This window comes from Schistosoma mansoni, chromosome 3, assembly GCF_000237925.1.
Source record: "Schistosoma mansoni strain Puerto Rico chromosome 3, complete genome".
Lineage (NCBI taxonomy): Eukaryota > Metazoa > Platyhelminthes > Trematoda > Strigeidida > Schistosomatidae > Schistosoma > Schistosoma mansoni.
This window is the reverse complement of record NC_031497.1, coordinates 8550432-8577644: the sequence shown is the minus strand read 5'-3', so window position 1 is coordinate 8577644 and position 27213 is coordinate 8550432. Positions and strand designations below refer to the sequence as shown.

General features: G+C 32.6%; 1 protein-coding gene across 1 annotated transcript in view; it reads right to left on the bottom strand.

The window, feature by feature from the left end:
- Positions 1 to 27213, bottom strand: part of Smp_129400 (hypothetical protein) — a gene marked incomplete at its 3' end in the record, with an annotated part of 46768 nt that overhangs the window by 11310 nt on the left and 8245 nt on the right. The window contains exons 3-14 of the mRNA XM_018799117.1: positions 25977 to 26210; positions 23683 to 23983; positions 19460 to 19627; positions 18639 to 18769; positions 14731 to 15185; positions 12560 to 12774; positions 9030 to 9215; positions 6719 to 6924; positions 5325 to 5948; positions 3631 to 4160; positions 1621 to 2266; positions 745 to 1073 (exon numbers count right to left, since the gene is read on the bottom strand). Of these exons, the coding sequence (XP_018650938.1) occupies positions 745 to 1073; positions 1621 to 2266; positions 3631 to 4160; positions 5325 to 5948; positions 6719 to 6924; positions 9030 to 9215; positions 12560 to 12774; positions 14731 to 15185; positions 18639 to 18769; positions 19460 to 19627; positions 23683 to 23983; positions 25977 to 26210 (4025 nt within the window). The remainder of the gene's footprint in view (positions 1 to 744; positions 1074 to 1620; positions 2267 to 3630; positions 4161 to 5324; positions 5949 to 6718; positions 6925 to 9029; positions 9216 to 12559; positions 12775 to 14730; positions 15186 to 18638; positions 18770 to 19459; positions 19628 to 23682; positions 23984 to 25976; positions 26211 to 27213) is intronic.

Below are 27213 nucleotides of genomic sequence, written 5' to 3'. Positions count from 1 at the left end.
GAAAAAAAGAAAACAACACACCAACAGAAATTAATCTGATCAATGATAAGTCAGTCTTACAAATGCTCCTTAGAAAATAAAACCAATTTTTAGCCAATCACATGTACTTGTCATTGGGTGATTGCTGATTGACTCAATGTACCAAGTTTCATATACCTATATTTCATACCATAATGCTATGTTATAAACTGATACCTATCCTATATAAGAACTTTCGTCTAAATTAGAGCGGATGGTTTCACAGTATCTGGGCGCCGAATTGATGTAAGACATTAAATAGGAAGAATATATTCTTCCTATTTAATGTGATACCTATCCTATTTTTTCACTTGCTCCGAGTCTCAGCACCTAATGTGAGGTGTGGATATTGTTGGAACGACATTTATAAAATATGTCCGCTACCACCGTAACTAGTGTCGCAAGATGATAACACTAATTAACTTGTCATCTGTGCTATCCGAATACACATTGATGGACTTCGAGATTACTAACATCCTGTTCCCATCGGATATGACCAATCCTTCGAAGGCAATGATCATCGAACACATAGATACATATATAGATGGATATACATCTAGATATCGATTTGAACACTTTTAATATCATTATCCCTCACTCAATTAAACGTTGCGTCTTACTGCCAATTACATAAAAATGTGTGCTTGATAAGATATTTTTAACACAGGATAATAAAGTTTTAATAAGAAAGCAAAAAACAAAATTGGCTTATGAATGATTACTTACATGTCGCTATAAGTAGCTGTACGATTCCAATCTTTAGCAGGATTTTGAGCAATAGCATTAGAATTAGATGAATTATAATCAATTACTTGTTTATCGTGACACATACAATCGAAGGGTACAGCTGTAATATTTATACAGTTAGCTATTACAATGAATTGTCTATCATTTCCAATAATAGATTGTTTTATTGGAAATGATTGATTCAAAGTGAAATCATTTGAAAAGTAGAGTCTATCAATGCAATTTTCCACTAATTGCTTTGCTTGAATAAAATCACAAGATAGCATTAAAGCATTTGGATGTTTTGCGATATTTTTATCTTTAGATATCTGGTGTACAAAAAAGAAAACAAAAATTGGTATTGTTGTCAACATGACTATGGCTTATATTATTCACAATACATTTATCTTTTTCATTATACAGTGTTGTGGATATTGCTGAATTTCATAGTTTACATCATGGAGTGGACTCCACGAGACCTAAAGATCCTGAATTCAATTCTAGATAGGTTTGTGAACGCGCACTGTTGGGTGGTCCTATACTGGGACGGAAAGGATATATATATATATATATATATTATTTCGACTACTTACTGATTGATTTTATCGTATCAAAGTAATATGGTGGATTGGACCCAAGGATATATGTACCAAACTTTACACTGGTGTGTGTTGTTTAGAGCTGAGTATATTAAACGTCTTTTTATTATTAAAGGAGTTACATTAATGAAAACCATGAGTAACTGATAATGTTTTCCTTATTAGGATACATTAGTGAGTGAATTACGACATGACATTTTGGTACCAAGCATAGCACAACATGGTTTTGAAAACACATGATACAATATCCTGCTACAAGTTAATTCTAAAAACTTACCCCGCCTAATAAATAGAACAATCGAAATGAATCAATTTCAACACTGATATCTGGTAGTGAATGTACTGTTAAAGCAGGTTCCACAGGCGCTATGTTATTTATCTCGTCATTACAAACTGACGATGAGACTGATGGTGATGAAATAGCACATTGTCCTTCGTACGTAGAGAAGTTGTTGATAAAATCATTGATTTCACTAATTACATCTGGAATGATAACGATATCTAATGGTTGAACAGCAACATGTAAATGATCTTCTGGATATACGATACCACCATGTGAAGTATCATCAATTAGTGATAAATCCGACTGAGATACAGAAAAATAATCCGACGTTGCACCGGATTTAGAACATGTTCTTGTAAACACTATCCTGATAAAATTTTCCCCAATGCTTGATTTATCTTCCACTCTGTTCGTATTTGAATTCAAGCGACGACGTTTTCGAGCATTGATAGGTATTAATGGCACGTTGTTCTCTTCAAACCATAAAGATTTATCAAATTGATAATGTTGATCTGTAGAAAGATTATGTGACATAGTTTGCGATTCAATTTCAGCTTCATGTGTTTTATTGAAACACGGTCGAAGTAGTTGGATAGGTTGGATATCTTTTTCTAATAATGTCAACAATGGAATTTTGGATCTATAAAAACATATGTGTTCATTATTTCTTTTCATCCAAATATTGAAATTGATCGTGTACATCATATCTGAACCGAACTGTGTGATTCACGTGTTCATTATATTACATTATGATTAACATATTATCAAGAATACACTTTTTTCTGTGTTAATGTTATGTTTGAAGCGATTACGAATCCCCTAACCAAGAATGGAACAAAGACTTTGTGACCAAAGGCGAATAAGCTAGCTATTTTGACACGTCCCAGCTCCGCTAACTAGAGTGAGAAGTTCAAGTCCGAAGTGGGGAAATATATTCCGTAAGCAGCCAGAAGCACAAGCAATCTCAACAGGTACAAATCAAACGTATATACAGAATAAAATTGTCCTTGGGAAGCGTTACAAAATAGCATACTAAAAGATACAACGAATCAATAGCGTTTTAGATCCTCCCAAGTGGAAAATACGACATGAAGGTGAAAATGAGCGCTTTTGGTATGAAAACAAGGGATTCAAATTTTTAAAATAAAATTACAAAAATAAGACATTTACCAAGCGAGTTCCGGTAATCTAACATCCTCAACAGTCAACTAGGAATTAAATTCAAAAACCTTAAACAGAATAGTGATCAGATTGTACTAACTACTTTAAATTTATATTTACTTCAAAACTGAACAATTTCGTTTGCATAGGATTTCATCACCCGAGTCCAAACATTTATCAATAAGAAGATTCAATGTGATAGAAGCTGGCTACTCAAACCGAAACAGGTGAAGTTAAGTTGTACGTAGTCTGACGGATGAAAGTTACATAAATTTAATCGATAAGCCTTTCTCTCACTAATAATATTCCATCGATTGATATCGACACTAAGCTCACAGCTTGATTAACCAGTGTACTTTGATCAATGAAAATTTGCTTTAAAGTTTAGAATTACATAAAAAATGCTAGGAACAAGTAGTTTTAATATATAGAATAGATGAAAAGCGGACCTTAACATCATTGACACGATTAGTTGGTTCCATCAGTAGTGAGGGTTAAGGTGCCACAGGTTCAAACCCACCCCCATCTACATAAGTCTGAGCAACTGGACAGTATCACTGGTCTTAATATCTAGAGTGTGACTCGAAATCAAGCATACAAATCTTTGTCTGGTAAAGAAATTAATAAAAAAACAGATACATGTCAGATGAAAATTATACACTAACATTTAAATCCACTTTTACAAGAGTACAGAGAAATGTCTTGGACAATTCTGCGTAAATAATCATTGAATTGAAGAGAAAATTGAATAAAAATCTTTTAACTACTATATTGTTCGTATTGGACCATGTTATCAACAACAACAACAACATCATACAAAGTGAGCATATCGATACAACTTACTCTTTTATTTTAATTACTGCATCAAAATAGCGAACATGAAAATCAACACAACAATATTCCTTTTGTAAATTGATATTAAATTTTGTATTTTCCACTCTCCACTGTAAAACAGCATCATGATCACAGTATGTCAACATAATTTCACCATTAGTACATGGTAAACTACACTGAACCCGTAGAATAATATCAAAAGGATTATCTTGATCTTGACAGATTGATAAATTTCCGATATCAACATTGTTTGATTTATTCGAATAACTTTTGATATTACATGGTACATGAAACAAACTAATTGTTGAAGGACTACCTTTAATTTTGCGATGTGGATTATAGTTTGTTTTGTAAAGTACCGTCGGGATATTAACACATGATTCTTCAGTAATACAAATACTACTTGGTGAATTAAAGTGAATAGGTTTATTTTGAACATATTCACTAAGATTAGTAGATTTCATAGTGGGATTGACAGTGATGGCTGCTGATAATGACCTTGTAGCAATTCTATGCATAAACATTTTGAATTCCCAAAACTATAGAAAAGATGAAAAATGTTAAATAAATTCTTAATTTATGACTATTATTAGCTTAAAGAAATATGTGAAATTAAAGGACTTACACAAGACAAGATTAATTCAGCAACTGTTAATGTAGTATTGACTGAAATATTGATAATGAAAACAAAGATTATGTTGGGCGTTTTAAAAGTTGAAATGAGATCATGTTTAGCAAACAAAATAAATTTACTTTAGTAATTTTTATTACTAACATTAAGATACGTGTTAGCCTATAAGAGAAATGTGTGACTGATTCAAAGATAAAGTCCTCTATTGAGAGTTGTACAATTGTGTATATGTTTTAAATTGTGGGTCTCTGTAACCTACAACATTCATTCCGCCTATACAACTTCAAGTAAAGGACCTATTATTTTGAAAAACTAATGATTTAATTTACATTCAGCTATAATGTTAAAATACAAGGGTCTGTCAGGATCCTCGCTCAAGTGAAAAATTCAACTAGATTTAAATAATTTCATAACATATAGGGCACTCAAAGCTGGTTCTTATTCATTTGCTTTTTTCCCTGTATTTCTAAGTTGATTGTCCAGTAATATGGAATACGTAAATGGTACACCACAATACACTTCTTTTCTTAACAAGTTGAACAAACATTGTAAAAAGGGCCATAGTTGAGCGCAGGTAACCGAGTTGGGAAGCAAACAATGTGCCATAAAATTAGTCTATAAAACTTAACAATTAACCATATTATTACGATATATGTCTCATTTTATGAGATTCGAAGTAATTTACAGTCAACAGATAAACTCTAATACACAATAGTCACTTGCAACACAAGTCAAAAACTATTCACTGACAGGATATGTGGAGTTTTGAGATAACACACAAATGCAAAAAACCTGATCTCCAGTTTGAAGTATCATTAACAAAGTACAGTGCATGTGAATGAAAAGTTTACAGTTTGACTTTAAAGTCGGTAAAAGGCGCACAGACTACCGTAAGACCTTGACGAGGAACAAAACAGGAATTCGGTATTCAGCTATTTTCACCGACTTCCGAAAATAACTAACAGTCATAACAATAATACCGATAACAGTAATTACTACTACAAGTTTTCGCAAAGCAAATAGAAAATCAGTATAACAGTAAATTTATACTTAAAAAACGAGGATTGCCTACCTTAGGTACAATTATACCATGAAATCCACTGTAGCAAAATTGAATTGTTTTGACAGCCTGATTCAAAATTTGAAAGTTTGGAATTCTGTAATTTCTACCAGATAAATAATTGGGTTCACGATCCCATTTAACATCAGTATTTAGATTTATAACAAAAGGGTTAGTGCTATTACATATCGCGTTAGTTGATGATGTTCCTTTTAGTATATTGGAATCGAAATCTTGGTTATGATGAAAATCTAAATTTATCGAAAATCGGCCAGCAAAAATCAAACTATTTTCCAGAATTAGATACATTTGTGTAGCTGAAAACATCCAGTGAAAAATGGACTGCTCTGTACCAATTTTTTCCGACTGCAAGAACATTGGTAGATCATATACTGCGCATGACCATGAACAATTGCTGAGAACGATATCATCAATTTGTTCATGTCGAGATTCATCATTACCAGCTTTATCTAAATCATAGTAATCTGATAAGTATAACTGAGGAAAGCCAAAGAGTAGGTAAGACATTTTACTAAGCATCATTAGTTCTCCTAATTTTCGACCTTTTATAAATGCAGAAAAAGATGCTGGACATTCACCAGTTACACTGAATATTCGTGCTGGTTTGAAAAGGATCTAAAATATTGTGTTTTAAAAATGAATTTGATGTATGAGATTGATTGATAGATAGATAATTTTAATTAGTTACACTGATGAATCAATTATTTTGTGTGATGGAGTCAAATAAATGAGGAATTAAATAACAAGTAAATAAATTTAATAGTCAACTATGAATAAAGTCATTCATCTCCATTGCTATGGAAAAGTAAACCACTTTTTTGTTAACAATAACTGAAAATTCAATTGAATATGATATCATAACAAGACTTATTGTAAGGAGAAAACATCTAAGTGGATAGGTATGACTTATAGTATTAAGTAGACATAGCTCTATTAAGAAAAGATGTAGAGTTATCAAACGTTACACAGAAAAGCTTTGAACATTTGTTATGAATTTTTAACCTGCCAACTTTAGAATAAAAATAGACTCTTCTTTAATGAAAAAACATAGAAAATAGTGTAGTTGAATGTGTTGTATATTTTATTTACTTAAGGAGTTATATTAAACTCAATAGTCTCTATCCCGACAAAACTTCAACAGGTATTCAGAAGTCTCGATTGGTGTTCGTTGGTCTGAACCATCTATGGAGCCAGTAGGATATTTGCAGTATATATATATATATATATATATATGCGTGTAACTTGATCGATAGCATTCGATCAGCACTTAGACGCACAGTTAGTCCATGAATAACCAATCCAATACGTGGAAACGATCATACGCCAAAAGTTTAACTACTCATGAGTAATACAGATTTATTAAATAATTTCAAACCAAGACTGACCTGGACGGTAGCATTATGCAAAATATTTTTACAGTATATCAAACGTTTCCAAACTTCTTTCCATTGAGCCTTATTACCAATAACTAGCGAATGTGTAGGCGAAAAATCAGTTGACAATGAGGAATGGATAATATTGGCTCTTATCAATCCTCTAGAGCTGATATCAGAGCCCGATAACGATAATCCATCGTATAATAACTGGTTTTCTATAGAAAAACCAAACAAAGACGAATGATTAAGCAAACACTCTGTTTGTATATTTTAACAAATCATCAAGGAATCTTCTGCTTTTATCTGCATAGGATAAAAACTGTTGTAAGCTTAAAGATGGTAGTTTTCAGTTAACCCACTAATATCATACACTGAACTATTTACCTATTGCTAGAGATATACTAATCATCACACAACAATTTCTGGTAACTTAATATATTAAAGACACAAGTTGGTTTTATTTCCTTAATTTAATCTTTACTTACTTACTTACGCCTGTAACTCCTCGTGTAGGAGCATAGGCCGCACACCAGTATTCTCCATCCAACCCTGTCCTGGGCAATTCTTTCCAGTTCTTTCCAGCTAACACTCATCCTTTTCATATCTGCTTCTATTTCCCGGCGTAATGTTTTCTTTGGCCTTCCTATTTTCCACTCCCATTCAGGATTGCAAGTTAGGGCTTGCCTTGTAATACACATTGGTGATTTCCTTAATGTATGTCCTATCCACTTCCAACGTCTTTTCCTGATTTCCTCTTCAGCAGGAAGCTGGTTTGTCCTCTCCCATAAAAGACTGTTGCTGATGGTATCCGACCAGTGAATGCTGAGTATTTTGCGTAAACAACTGTTTATAAATACTTGTACCTTCTTGACGATGGATGTAATAGTTCACCAATTTTCAGCTCCGTACAGTAGGACTGTCTTGACGTTCGTGTTAAAGATTCTCACTTTGAAATTAGTTGAGAGTTGTTTTGAGTTCCATATGTTCTTCAATTGTAGAAATGCGGTCCTTACTTTGCCAATCCTCGCCTTTACATCTGCACCAGATCCTCCTTGTTTATCAATGATGCTTCCCACGCATATGAGTGTTTCTACATCTTCCAAAGTTTCACCATCAAGTGTGACTGGGTTGCTGTTCTCCGTGTTGTATTTGAGAATCTTGCTGTTTCCTTTGTGTATGTTGAGACCTATCGATGCAGAGACGATATTATACATTAAAAGAGTATAGTGCAATCGGATAACAGACCTGATTGTCGGAAACTCAAACAAGTGAAGTGACATACTACTCTACATAAAAAATAGTAAAAACGAAATATTTGGTGCTAATGTACACATAATATCTTTGAAAAAGCGTACAGTAATATTTAAGAACAACATTTTCCAATCGCTTCTTTAGTATTTGTCCCTCTGGTCTTTCACCAACTACTTTAAATCAATATTCACTGATGCATCATTCTGTTTTTATACGTAAACATTCAAAAGAAATCTCTACGAATGAGCTACTTCACAAGTTACTATTTTGTTTGATAGACATTTAAATACCATACAAGGAGTCATCATTGTAGATAAACTAGTAAACTATTGAATCAGTAGTATGAAATCAACTTTTACCTGAGATATATCTAATGATTATTTGACAGATAAAGAATTCTGATTTTTAACTAACCAACGTGAATGGATATAGCTGTCCCATGGAACCAATGTTGTTGAGATATTTAGCTGATATACAGCTAAACAATCAAAATGACATTTGGCAAGGAATAAAAACTTATTGGTGCATACGAAAATTATGAAACACCATTGAATCTTTGGCAGGATATGTGTCAAACAGTGAAACATTACAAACAATATAAAAAATATTTTGCTCATACAATGTGAAGTTGCGGTTTAGTAAGTGAAATATCCAGTGTCCAGTTTACAATGGGACTCAAATCCAGTACCTTTCACTTCAAACACAAATGCGTTGTCGACTGAGTCACTATGCTTAGACAGTCACTAACTTGTTCAATGGACATGATTTTCACACTATATTTACATCCACTCTAAAGCCTTTAGGAAAGATGACGACACCGCGAATGATGTACATAAGCCAGCTAAGGAATTGAGCCCTGAATACAAGCAATGGGATAATTCAAACTTCTCATAAGAGTATAAACAATTCAGATTGAACTAGGAGTTTACATATGGCGCTTCTCTAACTTCTATTCGTGAAACCAAAACATATTTCAAGCAGTTACATTTGATTAAAGCTAAAAGCTGAATAATATACAAGTCAATAATAAATTACAGAGCTGCATTAATACAAACTAGGAAATACGTACTTTTCGTGAGCTTTGAAACTTCTATTCTTGCAGTTGAATCATTTGGACTGCTTATATATTCACAATTTTGACCATAATGTGCTTGATTTTTAACGTCTGGCAAACTTAACAAAGCGAACCATTCAAATAATTCGGCAGTGATTAAACAGTCAACATTGGCCAAATATCCATGACATTTGATAGGTGCTTTTAATTAAAGTGAATAATGCGCAAATGTATTAACAAATAAAATTCAAACATCGAAATATCATTACAATCACTGTAGAATTACAGTAGCAACTAAATGGAATAATCTGAAGTATGAATCCAATACTTCAAAAACGGGGCAGAAATTACTACATATCAAAAGATTTTAGGGAAAAACAAAAGACAACTACCGATCCACATTAAATCTGTGACCACTAGACTTACGAGTTTTGAAGGTATTTTGTCCTCAGAGTTGAATGGTTCAATCGTAAAGCATTCATCGTTTTCTTCTACAACATTATCATCATACACTTCAATGAGAAGTGAGTGATTAAGATTTTTCCACAATTGATTACACGCTTGTTCTGTTAACCTAGAATGTAGCTACTAGTTTTCCATATGCTTATGTAACCGCTATTTGCATATTTGTTATATTATTTTCATCTTTGACCTTGCTTAGGTCCATTTTTTTCTTTATTGGTTGATAGATTCCATCAATTTCAATATGTCTACTGATTGATTCGTCAAAAAAGAGTCAAGCTTTTAAAAATTCTCTGGCATTTCTTGTGTTCTATAGGTCCCACAAATCGACGTTCTCCCAATAGGAATCATGTCCATAGTTGTTTATATGCATTGATATAAAAGAATCCATATTGCGGCGTTTAACCGTTAGTTAACATTCACATGGATGAAGATGAGAAGACGATCAGTTTTTCCTATCTAGTCCACCCCGTAGTTGATGCACTTGATTTTGTAGACGACGTTTGTTATACATCCGTTTGTCGTTGTGTCCTTTGCCCTGTATAAACCTGATTGTAAACATTTCGTGGGTTTATGTGCAACGCCTATTCATGAACATCTTAGTAATTCGTTTGTAATATTGGAGATATTTTCCACATAGGATAAAATTATCCGCTTGATGTATTTTAATTTTGTACTTAGTGGTCAGTTTGATAAACGCTACTTGATGAAGTTTTAGTGATATCCATTTTTCCGAAATACATCCATTAGACATTTCCTCTAGTTTTTCTGTTTAATAACGGTGATACAATATGTATTCTCTCTCATGAACATGGTTTGTATGCACCTTAATTTGTAGGTCATTGAGTTGTTGCAGTTGCCATTGTCTATTTCATCAATATGGGTTGATTTTCAAAATACTTCAGTCACTAGTTCCCCTGTATTGGTCCTAGTATTCAAAATCCTCATTATGAGCTAGGAAACATTAACCATCATCAGTTAAAAATCCCTACATGATTTAAGCACACAATTATTGACTTCGTTTCTTTACTGATTACTAATGTTATATAAAAAGTGCAGGTAAATATTTTTAATATTAGTTCCAAACATTTAGCTGATAAAAACTGGAATCATCTTATTAAGCTGGTAGTAGTAGGATACTTGTAGTTAGTTTCCCATTCTAATATTCTTAGTTGTGATAAGTAGTATGTAGTTGGTTGTAGTATAATAATAATAATAATAATAAGAAGAAGAAGAAGAAGAAGAAGAAGAATGTGTTAAAAATAAACTTTGACAACCACATAGAAACAGAAAAATTCCAAAAATACGATTAGCCAAATAATGTCACTTTATCATGTTTTAATTAACTCCACAAGTCGACGAGCTTATAGCCTTTCTTAAACCAACTGAGCAAACTTACAAATGATTACTTGTATTCAAATGAATAACTTTCGTCTTTCCGTACCCAAACTAACATTGAAGCAAAGCTCTAGTTAAAGTGCCTTCATTTTATTTGTTCACAGTTCAACATTTCTAAATGATGAGTCTAAAAATTATTTCATAAATTAGTTATTTATGTCAACCACTTGTTCATATAATAAAATCAACTATTGTTATTGTTATATCCTGGTGAAGGCATAAGTACGGGTAACTCCCAGGACCTATTAATGGTGATGATGTGACTTCCACGTAAGGTTGGTATATCCTAGTGATAATGAAAGTACGGGTAACTTCCGGGACCTGTTAATGGACTATTATTCTATATATATTCTTATTGTTTGACTATTGAGTGATTAGATTGTGTATATCTATATTCATCTTATTATAACCTCATTTTGACCTAGAAATTATCATACGATTTACTGTTCCTAAATTATATTCAGTTTATTGATGATTGTCTCCCACGTTCACAGCCACATTTTGGCTTGATCTTGTACAAATATTATTTCCTACTTTATGGTGTGATGCGATTTGTCTGTCTGGTATATAAACCGAGTATGCTTGAAACAAATGATTCGCATAGCAGAAGCTGTAATTGGTGTTCTGGACTCAATTGGAAGGGCTAGGCGGACGGGGGACCAATAAGGACGCTCGACTGCTCAGACCAGTTGAACGTCATTGATTTGGCACAGTGTTAAGATTAGACAAGTCGTATTCCGATTGGTGGATAAATCATGTGATAAAAGCCGGACATAAAATCATAACAAATTGGCAACGGCCTTCTTTTAAAAGTCATAACAATTATTATTATTATTATTATTATTATTATTATCGTGTTTGGAAACTTACTATTAGATGCCGCATCATGTGAATATGGAAATTGTACAGCTAAACAGAACAGTGGCTTCATTTTATTTTCATGACTATCATTTTTGTCAGCTATTCTCTCCATAATTGGACAAATTTTCTGCTGTTCAGTAGAACAGTTCAAGTACATAAGTACATTTGTTTCTAAAGTACATTTGTTTCTAAACTAATTTGTATAACAGAAGCTAGTTTAGTAAAGCATACACGAAACTTGGAAACACCATTTAGTTTATTAGCTGTAAAGAACACACAGAGGGAAAAAGAGTTAACTGATTTGAGAAATTCAACTGATAACTTACCTTCAATTTCATGTAAACCAATGTTATAATCATAAAATGACCATTTTTTTTAGGGCATGCTATTTCTCTTTATTCAAGTCGAGAAAAATAAACCGGATTAGGTAGTTTTATGTAATTAGGATAAAACGATATCTATTATGCAAACCATAGGCGGGTATATAATATTTAAAAACTGAAATGATACTAACCAATCGGGTCCTGTAGCTCCTAATACAATACATCTGGTCAATTATTAAGACACTGATAGTCAGAATCCGGTTATGAGTAGACGCTTTCTCGAAACCCTAAAAACCATCTGCATATAATAACACAGAATTTGTGAAGTAAAAACAAGCTAGTTACTTGACAAATATTTTAATTAAAATGATGAAAAGAATAGCCATAATTATGGTATCGAATATAATTGAAATAAATGATAGATAATTATAAATGCAATATCGATGTAAATTAAATTCATTTAAAAGGTAAATATCTATCATACAGTCAATATTTACTCACTTGACTGTGATTCACTTTGCAAACAATACTGATGTTCAGAAGGCCAATAAACATTTTTATCTTTCGATTCCCAATAAGTTTTAAGATGATTCAGTTGGTGAAACATATCACTTAGAATAAACGACAAAATACCGACAGTTTGCAAAGAAATATTGATTTCTATACCATTGTCCAACCTCACTCGGTACTCTGAATGACTAATTGAAGGTGAATTCCTGTAGACATAAAAACAGAAGAAATTAATATATGACAAGTGAACTACTATTTTAAACTTATATTATATTAAATAGTTCTATTTCATGATCAAAATAACATTCGTTAGTTGCTGAAAAGATTTCAAATGAATATCCACAATCATATTCTTAATAAAGCCAACAAATGCGCTATCAACGTCATTAACAGTTTTCAAGGTCCTACACAGCACAATGGTCTTTTATCAAAATTTTCAATAATATCTATCAACAACAAGAATTACTCACCAACGATGAACCAATAATGAAATATTCAATCGTTAACTATTTGAAGATAATCAAAGTATAAACTAAACTTATTATTGATAGTAAGACCAAATTATTCTTATAATGATATTATTTGAAACTAAGTCACTTCAAATAATCTTTTTGAAACTACCGTCAAATAAAATGTTAGAAATCAAATAGAATATAACGATCCAGTAATGTGGAAATACGAACAAATGTTACCGAGAGATCAACTTCTTAAATTACACTTGTACGACTAATCGAAGTTTTGATCACATCAATATGTACATATTACATACATTATGCTTATTTCTTATTCAGAATTTAAGCGATAATAACGGCGTATAGATTGATAGTAAATTCAAAATATTTTATGTTTTCGTGAAACCAAAGAAAAAATTCTGTTGATATGAAGAATTTTATAACATTTACATCTAAGTTTTTAGTAAAATACGTTAAGCAGAAAGTTACAGATATTGTTGAGACAACATCTCCGAGAGGTGACATTGTTAACCATAAAATCTTAAAAATGTTTCAGTTCATGTGATCTTTCAATCAAATCTGTACTTCACAAATTCATTTATAGTTATGATACAAAGAACAAAAATTGCCACAGTAAAGTTCGTAGTTTACACTCTGTAACATTTCATTAATGCAATTCTAAAATATTAGTAATCTTAGCATCGTCATTGTAATGTCCAACATAGTTCTATTTCGTGCATCTGTATATGCTAATTGGTACTCATCAGCAAAACATACTCAAAATCTTGAGAGAGCATCGACTCCCTTAGGGAACATGCCGGCTCGAATCCCGCAGAAAGCACCAGCACCCTTAAGATTACAGGTTCATTTTGATGACGGATGCCAAATACCACAAGACTTCAGTTCACGGTTTTCTGTCAACTACCTCTAACAACCTAATATTCCAACACAGTGGGACAAGATGTCTAGTCACCTAGGCTAGTGGCCATATGACAACTTGATCGATAGGTTTGGATAACAACCAAAAGGAATAGACAAACATTGCTACTGCTACTCAGGGATCAATGAGATTGTGAAGATAGGACTATTAAACCTATTTTGTAAACAATTTTTGATAGTTTTTGCATTTATTTTGTGTATTTTCATATTCTATACATTTATCACTGAACAATTTTACTTGTTGTTTAAGTGTATGACCCTGAACACTTGCTAACTAACTTCCGTTTTCGAATTCAACATAGCACGACATTATAACCGCTCATCAATAAATACACTCTAATATACACCTGCTTCATTCTGTTGTGCCTGCGAATATGATAAATGAACTATTAATTGACTATCATCTACATTTATAGATATTGTGACATTCACATAACATTCTACGTTTGGCAAACTTACTGGAGCCATATCGACCATATTGGGATTATTATTCATCTATAATTGTGGATTATTGTTACCAAACTCAACCGAACACGCAACAGCCGGCCGATTTAAGTAACGTCCCTAAACTTTTATTTGTGTTAATGGCTAATAAGTTGTTTTATTGTCACATAAACTTTTGGACGTAATAGTTTTATTGCTATTTTTGGTTGATACATTTTTTGGTCCACCACAAGATGTGTGAAATAAACATATATTCGGTATATAATGTTTAAGAAAACAGACTACATATGTTTAGCTATCCAAATATAGTAATACATAAAAACTTACCATAAGTGTGGATAATACAATGACCAAAATATACATTCAAAACCAGCAAATTTCAAAATTGATAATTTATCATTAACCGTATCATTATTGATAAAAGGAGCATTTTTGGATAAGTGTATATCGAAAAATTGATTCATTTGATTATTTACAATAAGATTCATACAAATTCCAGTTAATTTTAGAATAGTTCGATTGTAACAATAAGCAATTAATTGTTTATTCCATTCTTTACATGGTTTGTTCGGTACACCTAAGTGTAATTCATTTAACCAATCATCAACAGATTTAGATGGATTATTTAATTCTAACTGAATAAATTCGTAACTACGTTTGAATAGATAAGAGGGGATATTTTGACGATTCATTATATGCACAATATCATACGGATATATTGGTGAACGATTGTACAAAGAAATATGATCTATATGGAGTTGTAAATAGGGTAGTATACGATTCTACATTGACAAGTAGAAAAGAAAACCAAATTATTACTAATGTTGATATTTTCATAATAAAGTAATCAAAATTATTTGAACTAATCATATTAAGCTGTCTTCGATGATATTATATTATATAGATGACCTTTGAAGTAACATTGTGAAATTTTATTCAGTTAAGGCTAGTAATAAAAACTATGATAGAAGGCTGCTTTGTAACCATATGAATGAATGTTGAAGTAAATAGTCCTCTGAATTCAAATTCTGACCATCCAAAAACATTGTGTGGTTTTGAATTCTATCCATTTGCCGTTACTTGTCTTTGTAAAATCTAACCACTTTTTTCATCGTCACCTTAAAAAACTGCTCAAATTTGTTTCCATTCTTTAGTCTTTTCAATATTTACTTATTTTCAGCGCCGTAATATTGATAGGCTACGTAACAAGAAAAACGGAATGTTAAAGTGGAAGTTGCATAAGGAAAAGATGTGACGGACAACTGTCGACTTGACGAATATAAGAAAGAGACGGACCCATGTCAAAGACAACCAACAGAATAAGAAAGAATGTTGGGACCATGGTAATTAAAGGTACTCAATAAACTGCTAGTAAAAACAAACATCAGGCTTTGATTCATTTAGTTATGATGGAGACCAGAAACTTGATTCAAACAGGAACTGGTTTTAAGAGAAACTGAACAAGAAACGTATGCATGGCGAAGGCCTTGGAAATCGGTTAATAAAAATCCGAACTTTACGTTCGAAAGCAATATATCCAATCCCTTAGTTCATTATGAGTCTAATAACCTCTTCTTATTTTGTAAGTTGCTTTTGACAAGTATCCATCTCTTCTTTATCTCCTTTAAATTCGTCGAATAAACAATTGCTTTTTATATCTCTCTTTTATATCAGGATTAGGGTTTGTTTTATTTTCATTTATTTATTTTAAACACATAAACATTGGTACAAGGAGATACCAAATATATATACGCCTCGCAAATCATTTGATTTGTGTGAGGGATAGGATACTGCCCAATCCCTGAGCCTTTTAACTAGAGGTCTAATCCACAAGGCAGTGCAGTAACGTCAGGAGATCCAGTCCCATGGTAGCCGATGATCAACAATAAGTTCATACGCCTTTTGTTCCCTTTGGATCCTGGAGCCCATGTGCACAATTGGTTCGGAATCAGGGTTTTCCAACTCTCCTAGGTGGATCCTCCGTGTCTACCAAACAGGTTAAAGCGTCGGACATTCACTTTTCGTCCTCTCAATTTCGTAAGCAACAGCCTTGCCGTGAGCAGGCAGTGGCTGTTTACGCATGGCCAGGTGGGAGCATTTCAAGTGGGAGAGCGGGCTCTCCTCACCCTCGGCCGCACCAGAGCATTCAGGGCTTTGTGGAGAATGTTGAATGTCATGGAGATAAGGAACTAACATAAGACAACCTGGAGGCATTGGAAAGTTATTTCATACTATAAAGAGACTCTCAAGTAGTCCCATCCCGCGGCTCCACCAGGGACTTAACCAAAGACATGTAGATCTTGCAGCAAGTGTCTAACCTTTAAACCACTCAAGCATCATCCAGTAGTTTATATGTCTAACTTCAATCAATTCGTGATATTGAGGAAACATGATATCCTTTGTAGGTAACCAACTCACACCCAGCCCGGTTAAATGTTACTGGTCACAGCTTCCCACTAGAACTCCAGAAATCGCTTCTAAAAACTAATCACATGATATTTATCAAGATAGGGGATTGTGAATGGTAACTTTTGAGAACTATTTATGGACCAATGTGATACATAAATTTTTATTGTATAACTGTCAAGTAACTAAAATATGTATATTCATGTTCTTCTTATTAGAAGCTTTATTTTGACTCATAGACTATTATTATACGATTTACGGTTCTTGAGTTATGACCTGTCTATTAATTACAGTCTCCCACATTCACAACCACTTTTGGCTAGATCTTGTACAAATGTTGTTTTCTATTTTGTGGTGCGATGTGGTCTGTTTGGTTTGTATATAAATCCAGTATGTTTGAAACATATGATTCATGTCGCAGAGGCTGGGTTCGGTGTTCTGGACTCTAACAGGCAGGGCTAGGCGGAGAGAAAGACTCTAAACTCCCCTTACGGGTTTTACGCAGCATTAGTCCGGTCCATAAATCACTGCTCTCTAATTGGCCGTATTATTACGTCATATATTGATAGGGGCACAAGGCCACAAGTTATAACAGTAGTCTTTTTGGTTAAAATCTACGAGATAGTTATACCATGTGACTAAAAACTTTAAGTGGATTAATTCAAAATCGATTATTGTGCTCAACAAAAGTGTACCAATTCAGACAAGTGGATACTTGTTTCAGGTCATAAATCATTTATGTTTGGCTACTTGAATATCCTAAAATGAACAAGAATAATAACACATTTATTCATTTTATGTCAATCCTTCTCATAAGCTGTGAACAATCTAAATTTAGGGGTGATTATCATCATAAATCCCGATGCTCCATTTACAAACCCACCAAAGTTAACATAGCAAATTCATTAGATATTTTCAAATTAATACTACTTATATAAAATTTCTTTCTTCCAGATTAAACTTGTATTGTGGCCATTACTATGTTTAGATTTCTGATAATGAATTCGAAGCATCATTAAAGTAAACAAGAAAATAAGATTTCATGTTGAATAGTTCTAATATGAACATTTCTTATTTTACACCTTATGTCTTATAAGCAAAAAGGTGAGAGATAATGACCGTTTGAAACTCATCATCATCACATCAAAATCAGACTTTTGTTATGTTCTAAACCACGTCAAATATCATGTGACAAAATCGCCAATTAGAACGCTGACCTTATCCTTGTACTAAGCTGATGATGCGTTAACCAAAACGAGCATTCTTTAGTCACTTCTGAGTTCTTATTGGTCGTCTGTTTAGAAGCTACTCGCCTAACCTAGACAGTTCAGTCCAAAACACAAATATAGCCTCCGCAGTATGAGTCGTATATTTCAGACATACTTGTTTTATATACAGGCAGATAAGGCCACATCACACCATAAAATCAAAAACAATAATTATACAAGATCAAGCCAAAGGTGGTTGTGAGCGTGGGAGACTGTGACTAATAGATCGGGAATAACTTAAGAATGGTAACTCGTTTAATAGTAGCCAATAGGTCAAATGAAAGCTCATAATAAGGGAAATATAGGTATATATATAATCTAGTTACTTAGTAGTTATACTATATATATATATATATATATATATATATATATAATTTACCCATAATTTAATCTGCTTCGGATACAACTTTAATAAGTCAGGTCTGAATATGAATTACTATTGTAATAATAATACTCAAGGAGTTTTTCATTGTGTTTGCTGTTTCCTTAAAATTCGTCGACAATAAAAAGTAATGATAAGGAAAGCAAAACTAAAAAATGAAAAAAAACATACAGACTTACCACTTGAAAGTTATGTGAAGTATGCACGGATATACTTCCATTACTAACATCGAATCGTGTATTACATGTTGATATATGTTGTGAGAAACGTGTAAGCGATAAATTACTTGGTAACAATGTAAACATTTCATCTAGTGTTAAGTAATATTTAGCATAAATAAATTATTATTAGAACTTTAATTTATAATTTCATAAAAATTTGATAAATATATAATGGTATGTAACTACAAGATGAAATAAGACAAATTATTACAATCTTAACTCCTCCTGAAGCCCTTTTGGGGTTATTGTCGGTTTCAAGCCCGGGTAAAAGAGGAGGATTGAAAGTGGAGTTACTAAATTAACTAAGTAAAAAAAACTAGCTACTAAACAGCTCTCACAATCTTATAAATTTGTTGCATAATCTACGACTAACTTCAAAACTGTTCAAGTGGTGTTTTTTCAACGTTATTGTTAAGATGATGATGGTAATAGTGTACTTCTGCTGTTAGCAGCTACTCAGTCAACATCTATAACATAAAATAGAGATTACTGGTTAGGCTATTTCATAACCAATATTATAAACTATTTCAGGTTAGCAAATAATATGATTCTCAAGGGTTATTTAGGTTAAATATCAATCAAATATTCCTTCAGGAGTAGACTATCTATCTAAAAAAATTCGAATATCAAACAACTTAAAGGACATAACTTATTACATTGATTTCAAATAAATACTAGCTTTATACTGCTTATGAAGATAATTACTTTGATGGATAGTTTTATTAATAGTAAGTAACTAATGGAGATTTCAAGACACAGATAGAAAATGATCCGGTTACCTTTTTGTGAAATTGAACATGATGGATACGGAATGGAATTTTTATAGGCAATTATAAAACCTTCTAAACGATGCATTAAATTAGGAGATACATCGACTGAATATGAACCAATAAGAAAACGATTATGAATAAACATTTGTACTCCATCCATTTGATGAACAGATGAAACTATGAAAAAAAAAGGATGAAAACGAGTTCCTGATAGACAATAATTAGTAATGTAAACTGCATTTCCAGTCAACTACTCACAAGCAATAAATAACAAGTTTTTCAATATAAGATACACGAGTCTATAGTGTGGAAACTATCTTTACAAATGAAAAAAATCGAATACATAATGTGAGAAATATGTATTATAAGTTCATAAGAAACGGGTGTTCATTCAAGAAATCCTTAAGAATACAAGTAGAAAGAAAGTTTTAAATTAGCCATGTGTGAACCGAGTTCCTAAAGTGTTTTTAATTGTAGAAGTAACTAAACAAATGACTAATCTCATTTTAGTTAAATGCCCTATTGCCTTGAGCTAATCTAACTTTCGTAATGTTATATCCCGATAAGAATAGTGAATGGTAACATTGGGATCCATTTATGGACCAATACTATGCATATATTTTTTATCGCATCATTGCTAAATGACTAAACTATTCATATTCATGTTCCCCTTATTATGAGCTTTATTTTGACTTATGAACTATTGTTATACGATTTACCATTCTTGAATTATGCCCAGTCTATCATGTACTATCTCCCTCATTCGCAGCAACATTTGGCTAAATCTCGTACATATGTTGTTTCCTATTTTATAGTACGATGTGGTTTGTTTGGTTGGTATATAACCTCGGTATGTTTGAAATACAATGATTCATACCACAGAGGCTGTTATTGGTGTTCTGGACTTAAATGGCTGGACTAGGCAGGAAGCAGGACCGACGAGGACTCTGGACTACTCGTACGGCGTTTCGTGTGTCACTGATCCAATCGATAATTCACTGGCCCTCCAATTGGCGGCATCGTCACGTCATATATTAAACAGGGCACTCGACCACAAGTTATAACAGGTACCCTGTTGTTATTCAATTACGATGGATGAAAGTTGTAATTTCCTAATGAGTGGATGATTTGCCAAGTAAATATACGACAATTAGTGTAAATATTCAACACCTACTGTCCTGAAGTTTCTGATCTGTAATTCAACTCAAAAGCTAAATCAACTTCCCTGCTCATTAATTTTACAGCCTTAAGATTTTTTTTCTTCCTTAAATGAAAATAATGATTATGTGAATATGATAAAACGAGAAATGACAACAGAGTTGAGGGAACTGACTTCATAGGACTTTAACAAATGTTTTAAATTGAAAAAGAGCAGACGAGACAGGATCATGGTTACAAATATGCAGCATTTCGAAACAGATATGATTGATGCAACCCTAAATTCGTAAAATTGAGTTATTTATGGGCTCCCGTTTACTTATATATTGGTTAGACTACGTATAACGCTTATTTTACCAAAGCGTACCACCTAAATTCAAAAGATTTCATTTAACAACGGTTTTAAAACGGAAAAAACACGGTTTCAGATAAATTAGAGGAAAATTATCCCATACTATGTAATCATTTGAATAAACAAGATACTTGGAAGGAAATTATAGTTTTAATAAGGTGTAAATTGTTCGATTTAATCTTATTAAGTACAATCTCAACCAGCAATCAATAATTTAAATACCGTGATTTGGTCAGTCAAATAGCATCACTAACCTTATAGAAATAAATTTGAATTAAGAAACAATTCAAGAAGTTGTAATTATTTGAAAAGATATATCAACACTTAACATATGAACTGAATTAATGAAATCGTATTTAGACTAGTAAAACTAGTAATTAAAAACACGGAGTAATAAAACTTTGAAAATACTGAAAAACATTTATATAATTTACGTTAGAATTTCCTGCTATTTACGCGTATTATCCCCTGAAACTGATTAGTTGAAAATGCACCAATCATCGTATTCTGATTTGAGTTTAATCAAAGGATAAAATAGTCAAGATTCTATCTACCTAACACACAATATTCATCCGTTACAGTACATCTATGAGGTATTCTACGATTATCATTCAATAAGTGGTAATAATACTTGACGTTTCAGATACTAATACCTCGATAGATATATATATATATATATGACAATGCTTTTATCCATTTGTTCACAGAACTTTTAAACTCATTAGTATTTCCAAATATACCATTAATTCTCATCAAATCTGCTTTTAATCTTTGATCGATATTCTTCGTAATCTTATTACCTTTGTAAATCTGTCAGATAATGAATTCATCTTTCCTCTTAGGTTTATCAACTTCAGTCCTTGTAAGATCTTCACACAGATACATTTTACAAAATGCTATCCCATTTCATTACAAAATCTCCGGAAAAAAACTGAATTGAAATGACGTAACAGTTTGATTTCCCAACAATTTACGATTGTTTGAGGGATAATCCACTAATTAAATTCCAAGTATGTTAATGCTTAAAATTAACCAAATTTATTATATGTATGTTTTTGAGATGACAAAAACGAACTCCAGCAAATTAATTGTACTCAGTAGCATTTTGCTTTGTGAAAGGAACAAACTACATAAGGTCAGTAGGTTATTCGATGAGTCAACAACGCATTTCTTAATCAAAGTCAAATTATCCAAATCATGAGCAATGATATCTTTGTGACGCTTTTTAGCCCTAGTTTACTAAAATAAAAAATTTACACAGTTTATTACTGATTAGCTGGAGAAACATTGAAAGCTAGGAAGTTCAAGATAGTTGTTTCGATTTAGTACAGTATCCTTCAGTAGTGTGCACCCATAAATCCACCAAGATCCGAACTCGTAGCATTTGGGAGTGATAGTGAGTGTCGTTATATCCTAGTCAAGATTAAAGTACAGATAACTTCTGGGACCTATTGATGGACTAATATTCTATAAATATCCTTATTGTATAACTATTCAGTAATCAGATTGTATATATATATATATATATATATATATATATATATATATATTCATCCTATTATAGGCTTCATTTTGATCTATAGATTATTATTATACGATTTACTGTTCCTAAATTGTGTTCACTTTATTAATTGCTATCTCCCATGTTCACAGCCACATTTTGGCTTGATCTTGTACAAATGCTATTTTCTATTTTATGGTGTGACGTGGTCTGTTTTGTTTGGTATATGAGCCAAGTATGCTTGAAATAGATGATTCGTATAATAGGAGCTGTTATTGGTGTTCTGGACTCAAGTGGACGGGCTAGGCGAGTAAAGGACCAATAAGGATGCTAAGCTGCTCATACCGGTCGAACGTCATTGGTTTGGCACAGTGCTAAGATTGGATAGGTCGCATTTCTATTGGTGAATAAACCAGGTGATAAAAATCCGGGCTTAAATTCACAACAAGTATACCACCCTTTAAAGTAAGAATCGTATGGCCTACATTTCTTTCTTCAGTAAATTCATGGTATAGCATAATGATCATTCCATATCATTGATAAAACCTGTCTCCCTCCAAATACGATTGAACTCACTTACCAGTCTCGACTTCTTACTTATAAAACATTTGAGAATTTATCCCAGTTATTCATTAATGACCACAAAGTCAAGCCGATAACATGATCTTTACTATAGTAAAAAGCTCTATCGCAGATTATGAAAGAGCAACATATGCCATTCTACAGGTCGTGATTCGCATTTCCATAAGAATCAGAAGCCGTATATAAAATTTCATGTTGACGAAATGATCACAGAACATCCCGCAGACCTGAACAGCCTATTCGACGAAGGAGGTAAGTGATGGCTACTCAGGAGACAGTATATTTGACTTTAGGTCCCGAATAATTAAAAATCATAGGGAAGACTACTAGCCAGATAAATAGTTTTCATGTGATAAAATAACACGCTAATATACAGAACAAGAACACAAAATGAACATGTAAAATGTTATAGGCAATTAGAAGGAATTAGTTTTTAGGTTACTCATTCCCCAACCAACTAAAACCTGACTGTTAATTCTAATCTTTGGAAATCGTATCAGTATTAAACAGAGGAATATTATTTACAAATTAATGATACTGATAAGTTGTTTTGTAAATTAAATAGTGTTTCGATAGCTGAACTACTGCTTCATAGCTTTAACACTGAAAAATCATTTCTGCAAAAATGTAATAACTTACAATCTGGAGCTGTTATATGAGGCTCATTTACATGTAAGGAACGAACAGAGTCAAACCAAAGAGCTGGATAATTTCCTCGAACATTTTCATCTGTTAAATATTTACTATAATCGCTTAAAGTTAATATTGGAGAACAATTGAATTTCTGAGTTGTTTTAGGATGGATAGTAGACTGACAATTGGATTGTAATAAGGCTGCAGAATAAAATATTTCACATGAATGACAGCCTAATTCAGAAGCAGATGATTTTAAATTGGTATGAAATCCAAGTGATATGAAATTTGGTCGAACCTTATCTAACTACATAAAAGTTTAACATGAAGAAATAGACAACTGCACATTAATTATTTACAAACCTTATTAAATAAAAATATATACATTTATAAGCATAAAAGTAAATAACAGTTTAACAGATTAGCGCACACTATGCATTAATGAGCAAGACTTTGGAAAAAATATAACTGATAAAGTAATCTGTTAGTGTCAAAGTATTTTCATTATCGATAATAACCGCGACCGACCTCCTGTAGGGCTGAGATATTTACAATTTATTGAGTAGTGACCAGTGATACGTTCTTCTAGACCTTAGTAATCCTGATTGACTTTTATCTTTCAAATTGTAATGTAATCACTAGTTTAAGTGACTCGACATCACGTGCACTATATTTCGATGCCAGGTAGTGGAACTTGAACGGGAATAAACTTCGAACCTACTTTTTGTGCTAGTCATAACCCAGTTGTAAATATCTCGGTCCTACAGGAAGATAGTCACAGCCTGAATAGCTCCATGGTAGCGTATCAGACTGTGAAGTTGATTGACACGATTTCGACTCTCGAATGGAGTATCAGTTCCTTCGAGATTACAAGCACGCCTTATTTAATGAGTGTTCAACTAAAACAGTAAATAAGTCAAGAGTTTCCTGTCAAATATCTAACATCACAATATAGTTTAAGAAATGTCGATTGACTTAGAATACTTGCCACACATTAATTCGATCACTGTTCAAGAACTATATGACAATCCAATCGGACACTGATAATTAATGATCAGTCAACTATTATTTATATCGTTCAACATATTAACATAGGAAATAAAAAATGTTCAACAAGTGAATTAGAAATATATAACAAATGTTAAGACGGTAGTGATAATAGTATTAAGCTTAGAAACTTTTACCTGTCTGTCTTATAAACACACAACACTTTAATTTAATAAAACTTTCAAAAGGATTAGAACGGATGGAATTTCTGTAGGTTTTGACGTAGACGTTTGGTTAACAATAATTATCATATTCTATATACACGGCATAAATGTAACACCGATAAATGCCTATCAACGGAATAGTTTCCAATTAAACTAAGTACTTGTGGAATTTCTCAAACCTTATTTTCCTATTCCCAGAAGAAAAATAACTAAGATACAACACGATGATACATAACACTTCAAATCTTTGACATTGATCTCTCATAGCATGCAAATATATGGAGACTGTAATCTAGATTTTGATTTTAGCTAAAAATTGATATGCAAACATTTTTCATGAAAACGCTTTCACAAAGCAGTAAGTCAAAGGAACATATGTATATATGTATTCACTCAATTTAAACGTTTATTTTTCTATTTGTTGGCATTTCTCTATAAAGATTGTAATGAGCATATCAGCTTAAGTTAAGTGAACGGTCGCTCAAAATCGTGGATTGGTTGAAGTTAGACATTAACACCGTTGGATGCCGGCTCAGTGGTCTATCAGTCAAGTGCTCTGGCGCGAGACTGGTAGGTCCTGGGTTCGAATCTCGTGAGTGCGGGATCGTGGATGTGCACTGCTGAGGAGTCCCATAATAGGACGAAACGGCCATCTAGTGCTTCGAGGTTTTACATGGTGGTCTAGCTTCAATTGACTCATGATTTCAACTATGATAATTAATAAAAATGATTTAATAACTCAGATTACTTATGTATTAGATTACTGTTAAATGACTAAGAAACTAACGGGTTGTCAAAGAGGAACATAAAACGTAAGTCATATGTTGAGAAATATATCACGTTTTACGGCGTATTAACCGTGTAATTAGATTTCGCCTGTACTCATGAGACATAAGTACAGCCCTGAAGATAAATTATTATGAACTGTAATTACAAAGTATAATCAACTTGTTAGGTTCAACCTATTTCGATTAACATAGTCAATATATAAATCTAATAAGTGACATGGTTTTTATAATAAATATGTAGTTAATGTTTTTAAATTTATGCATATGGAAAGAAAAACATTTAATCAATTCAAGGACTTACACAGTCATCATACGTAGCACAAGTATTCGACAATGAAGATTGTAAATTGTCTGTCACACATGATTTGTTCTTATCTAATGAGGAACTGTAAAAAGAATCATGTTTTGAATGGGCTGAATACTCCGACTGACCACAGCAACATATACATCCTATAGGATAACAATTGAATCCACGAATTCCAAGTTGAACAAGACTGAAATATATATCACGAATCGTAGTCTGAAAAGCAATATTCTAAAAAAGAAAAAAGTATGAAAAATGGAATTATTAGGAACAAATTAAGCTTCAAATTAGAAAGAATCATCAGATTTCCCCATTTCGGTTTGTCACATACATCAGTCTTAATAGTGAACACATCAATACCTGGGTGGTATAGAGCTAGGCGTAGATAAATATCTCTGTATGGCCGTTACACGTTGGTATAATAAATGTTCAATTAAGTTACCATGAATCTTAAGTTCCCCAATGGTAACTATTTGTGACTTACTAGGCTAATTTATTGTGAAAATAAAAGCTATATGTTAATCGCTTGTACCAGTAACTTTCGTATCCAAGGAATAATATCGTACATACGTAATCTGTTGATCATAAGTGATTCCAAACGAAACATTTATACATATTGTAATAATAACATGTCTAGTATGTCTTAAAGCATTTAAAACTCATCATTTGAAAACCAAAACTACTTTACTCATACACAGTAGTGGGCTCAAACTATATTTGCAGTTTGTATTAATTGGTATTCATATGAAGCAATGTGGAATTCACAACTATTCATACTATTATATTGAAAGTATATAAATAGTATTGGAGGACAAAAATAAAAGTTAATAAGAGAGACAAGTAAAATTAAACAATGAAAGACATAGTATTTAGTCCTCCAATTTATGTAGAATGAGAAATGAGTGAGTTCAGGCCACCACCTAAATTCTAACAATAACTACATTTAAATTCATTCATTATTGTTTGTTTGAATCTTCCCATAGATTTGTTAGGACTGCAACTGGTCAGTCTCTAATTGGCATACTGTGCGTATTGCCTCGATATAGCCTTAATTCACAAGCATGGTATGCAGAGATGGATAGTGGCTAGCAGTGGAATCCAGGACGCGCGTTTCATCCTATTTGGGACTCGTCAGCTGGATGTACCTGCATCTCAGAGTTGATGTTCACTCTGGGACTCGAACCCAGTACCCTCGCTTCAAACGCCATCGCGTTATCCACTCGGCCACTGAGTC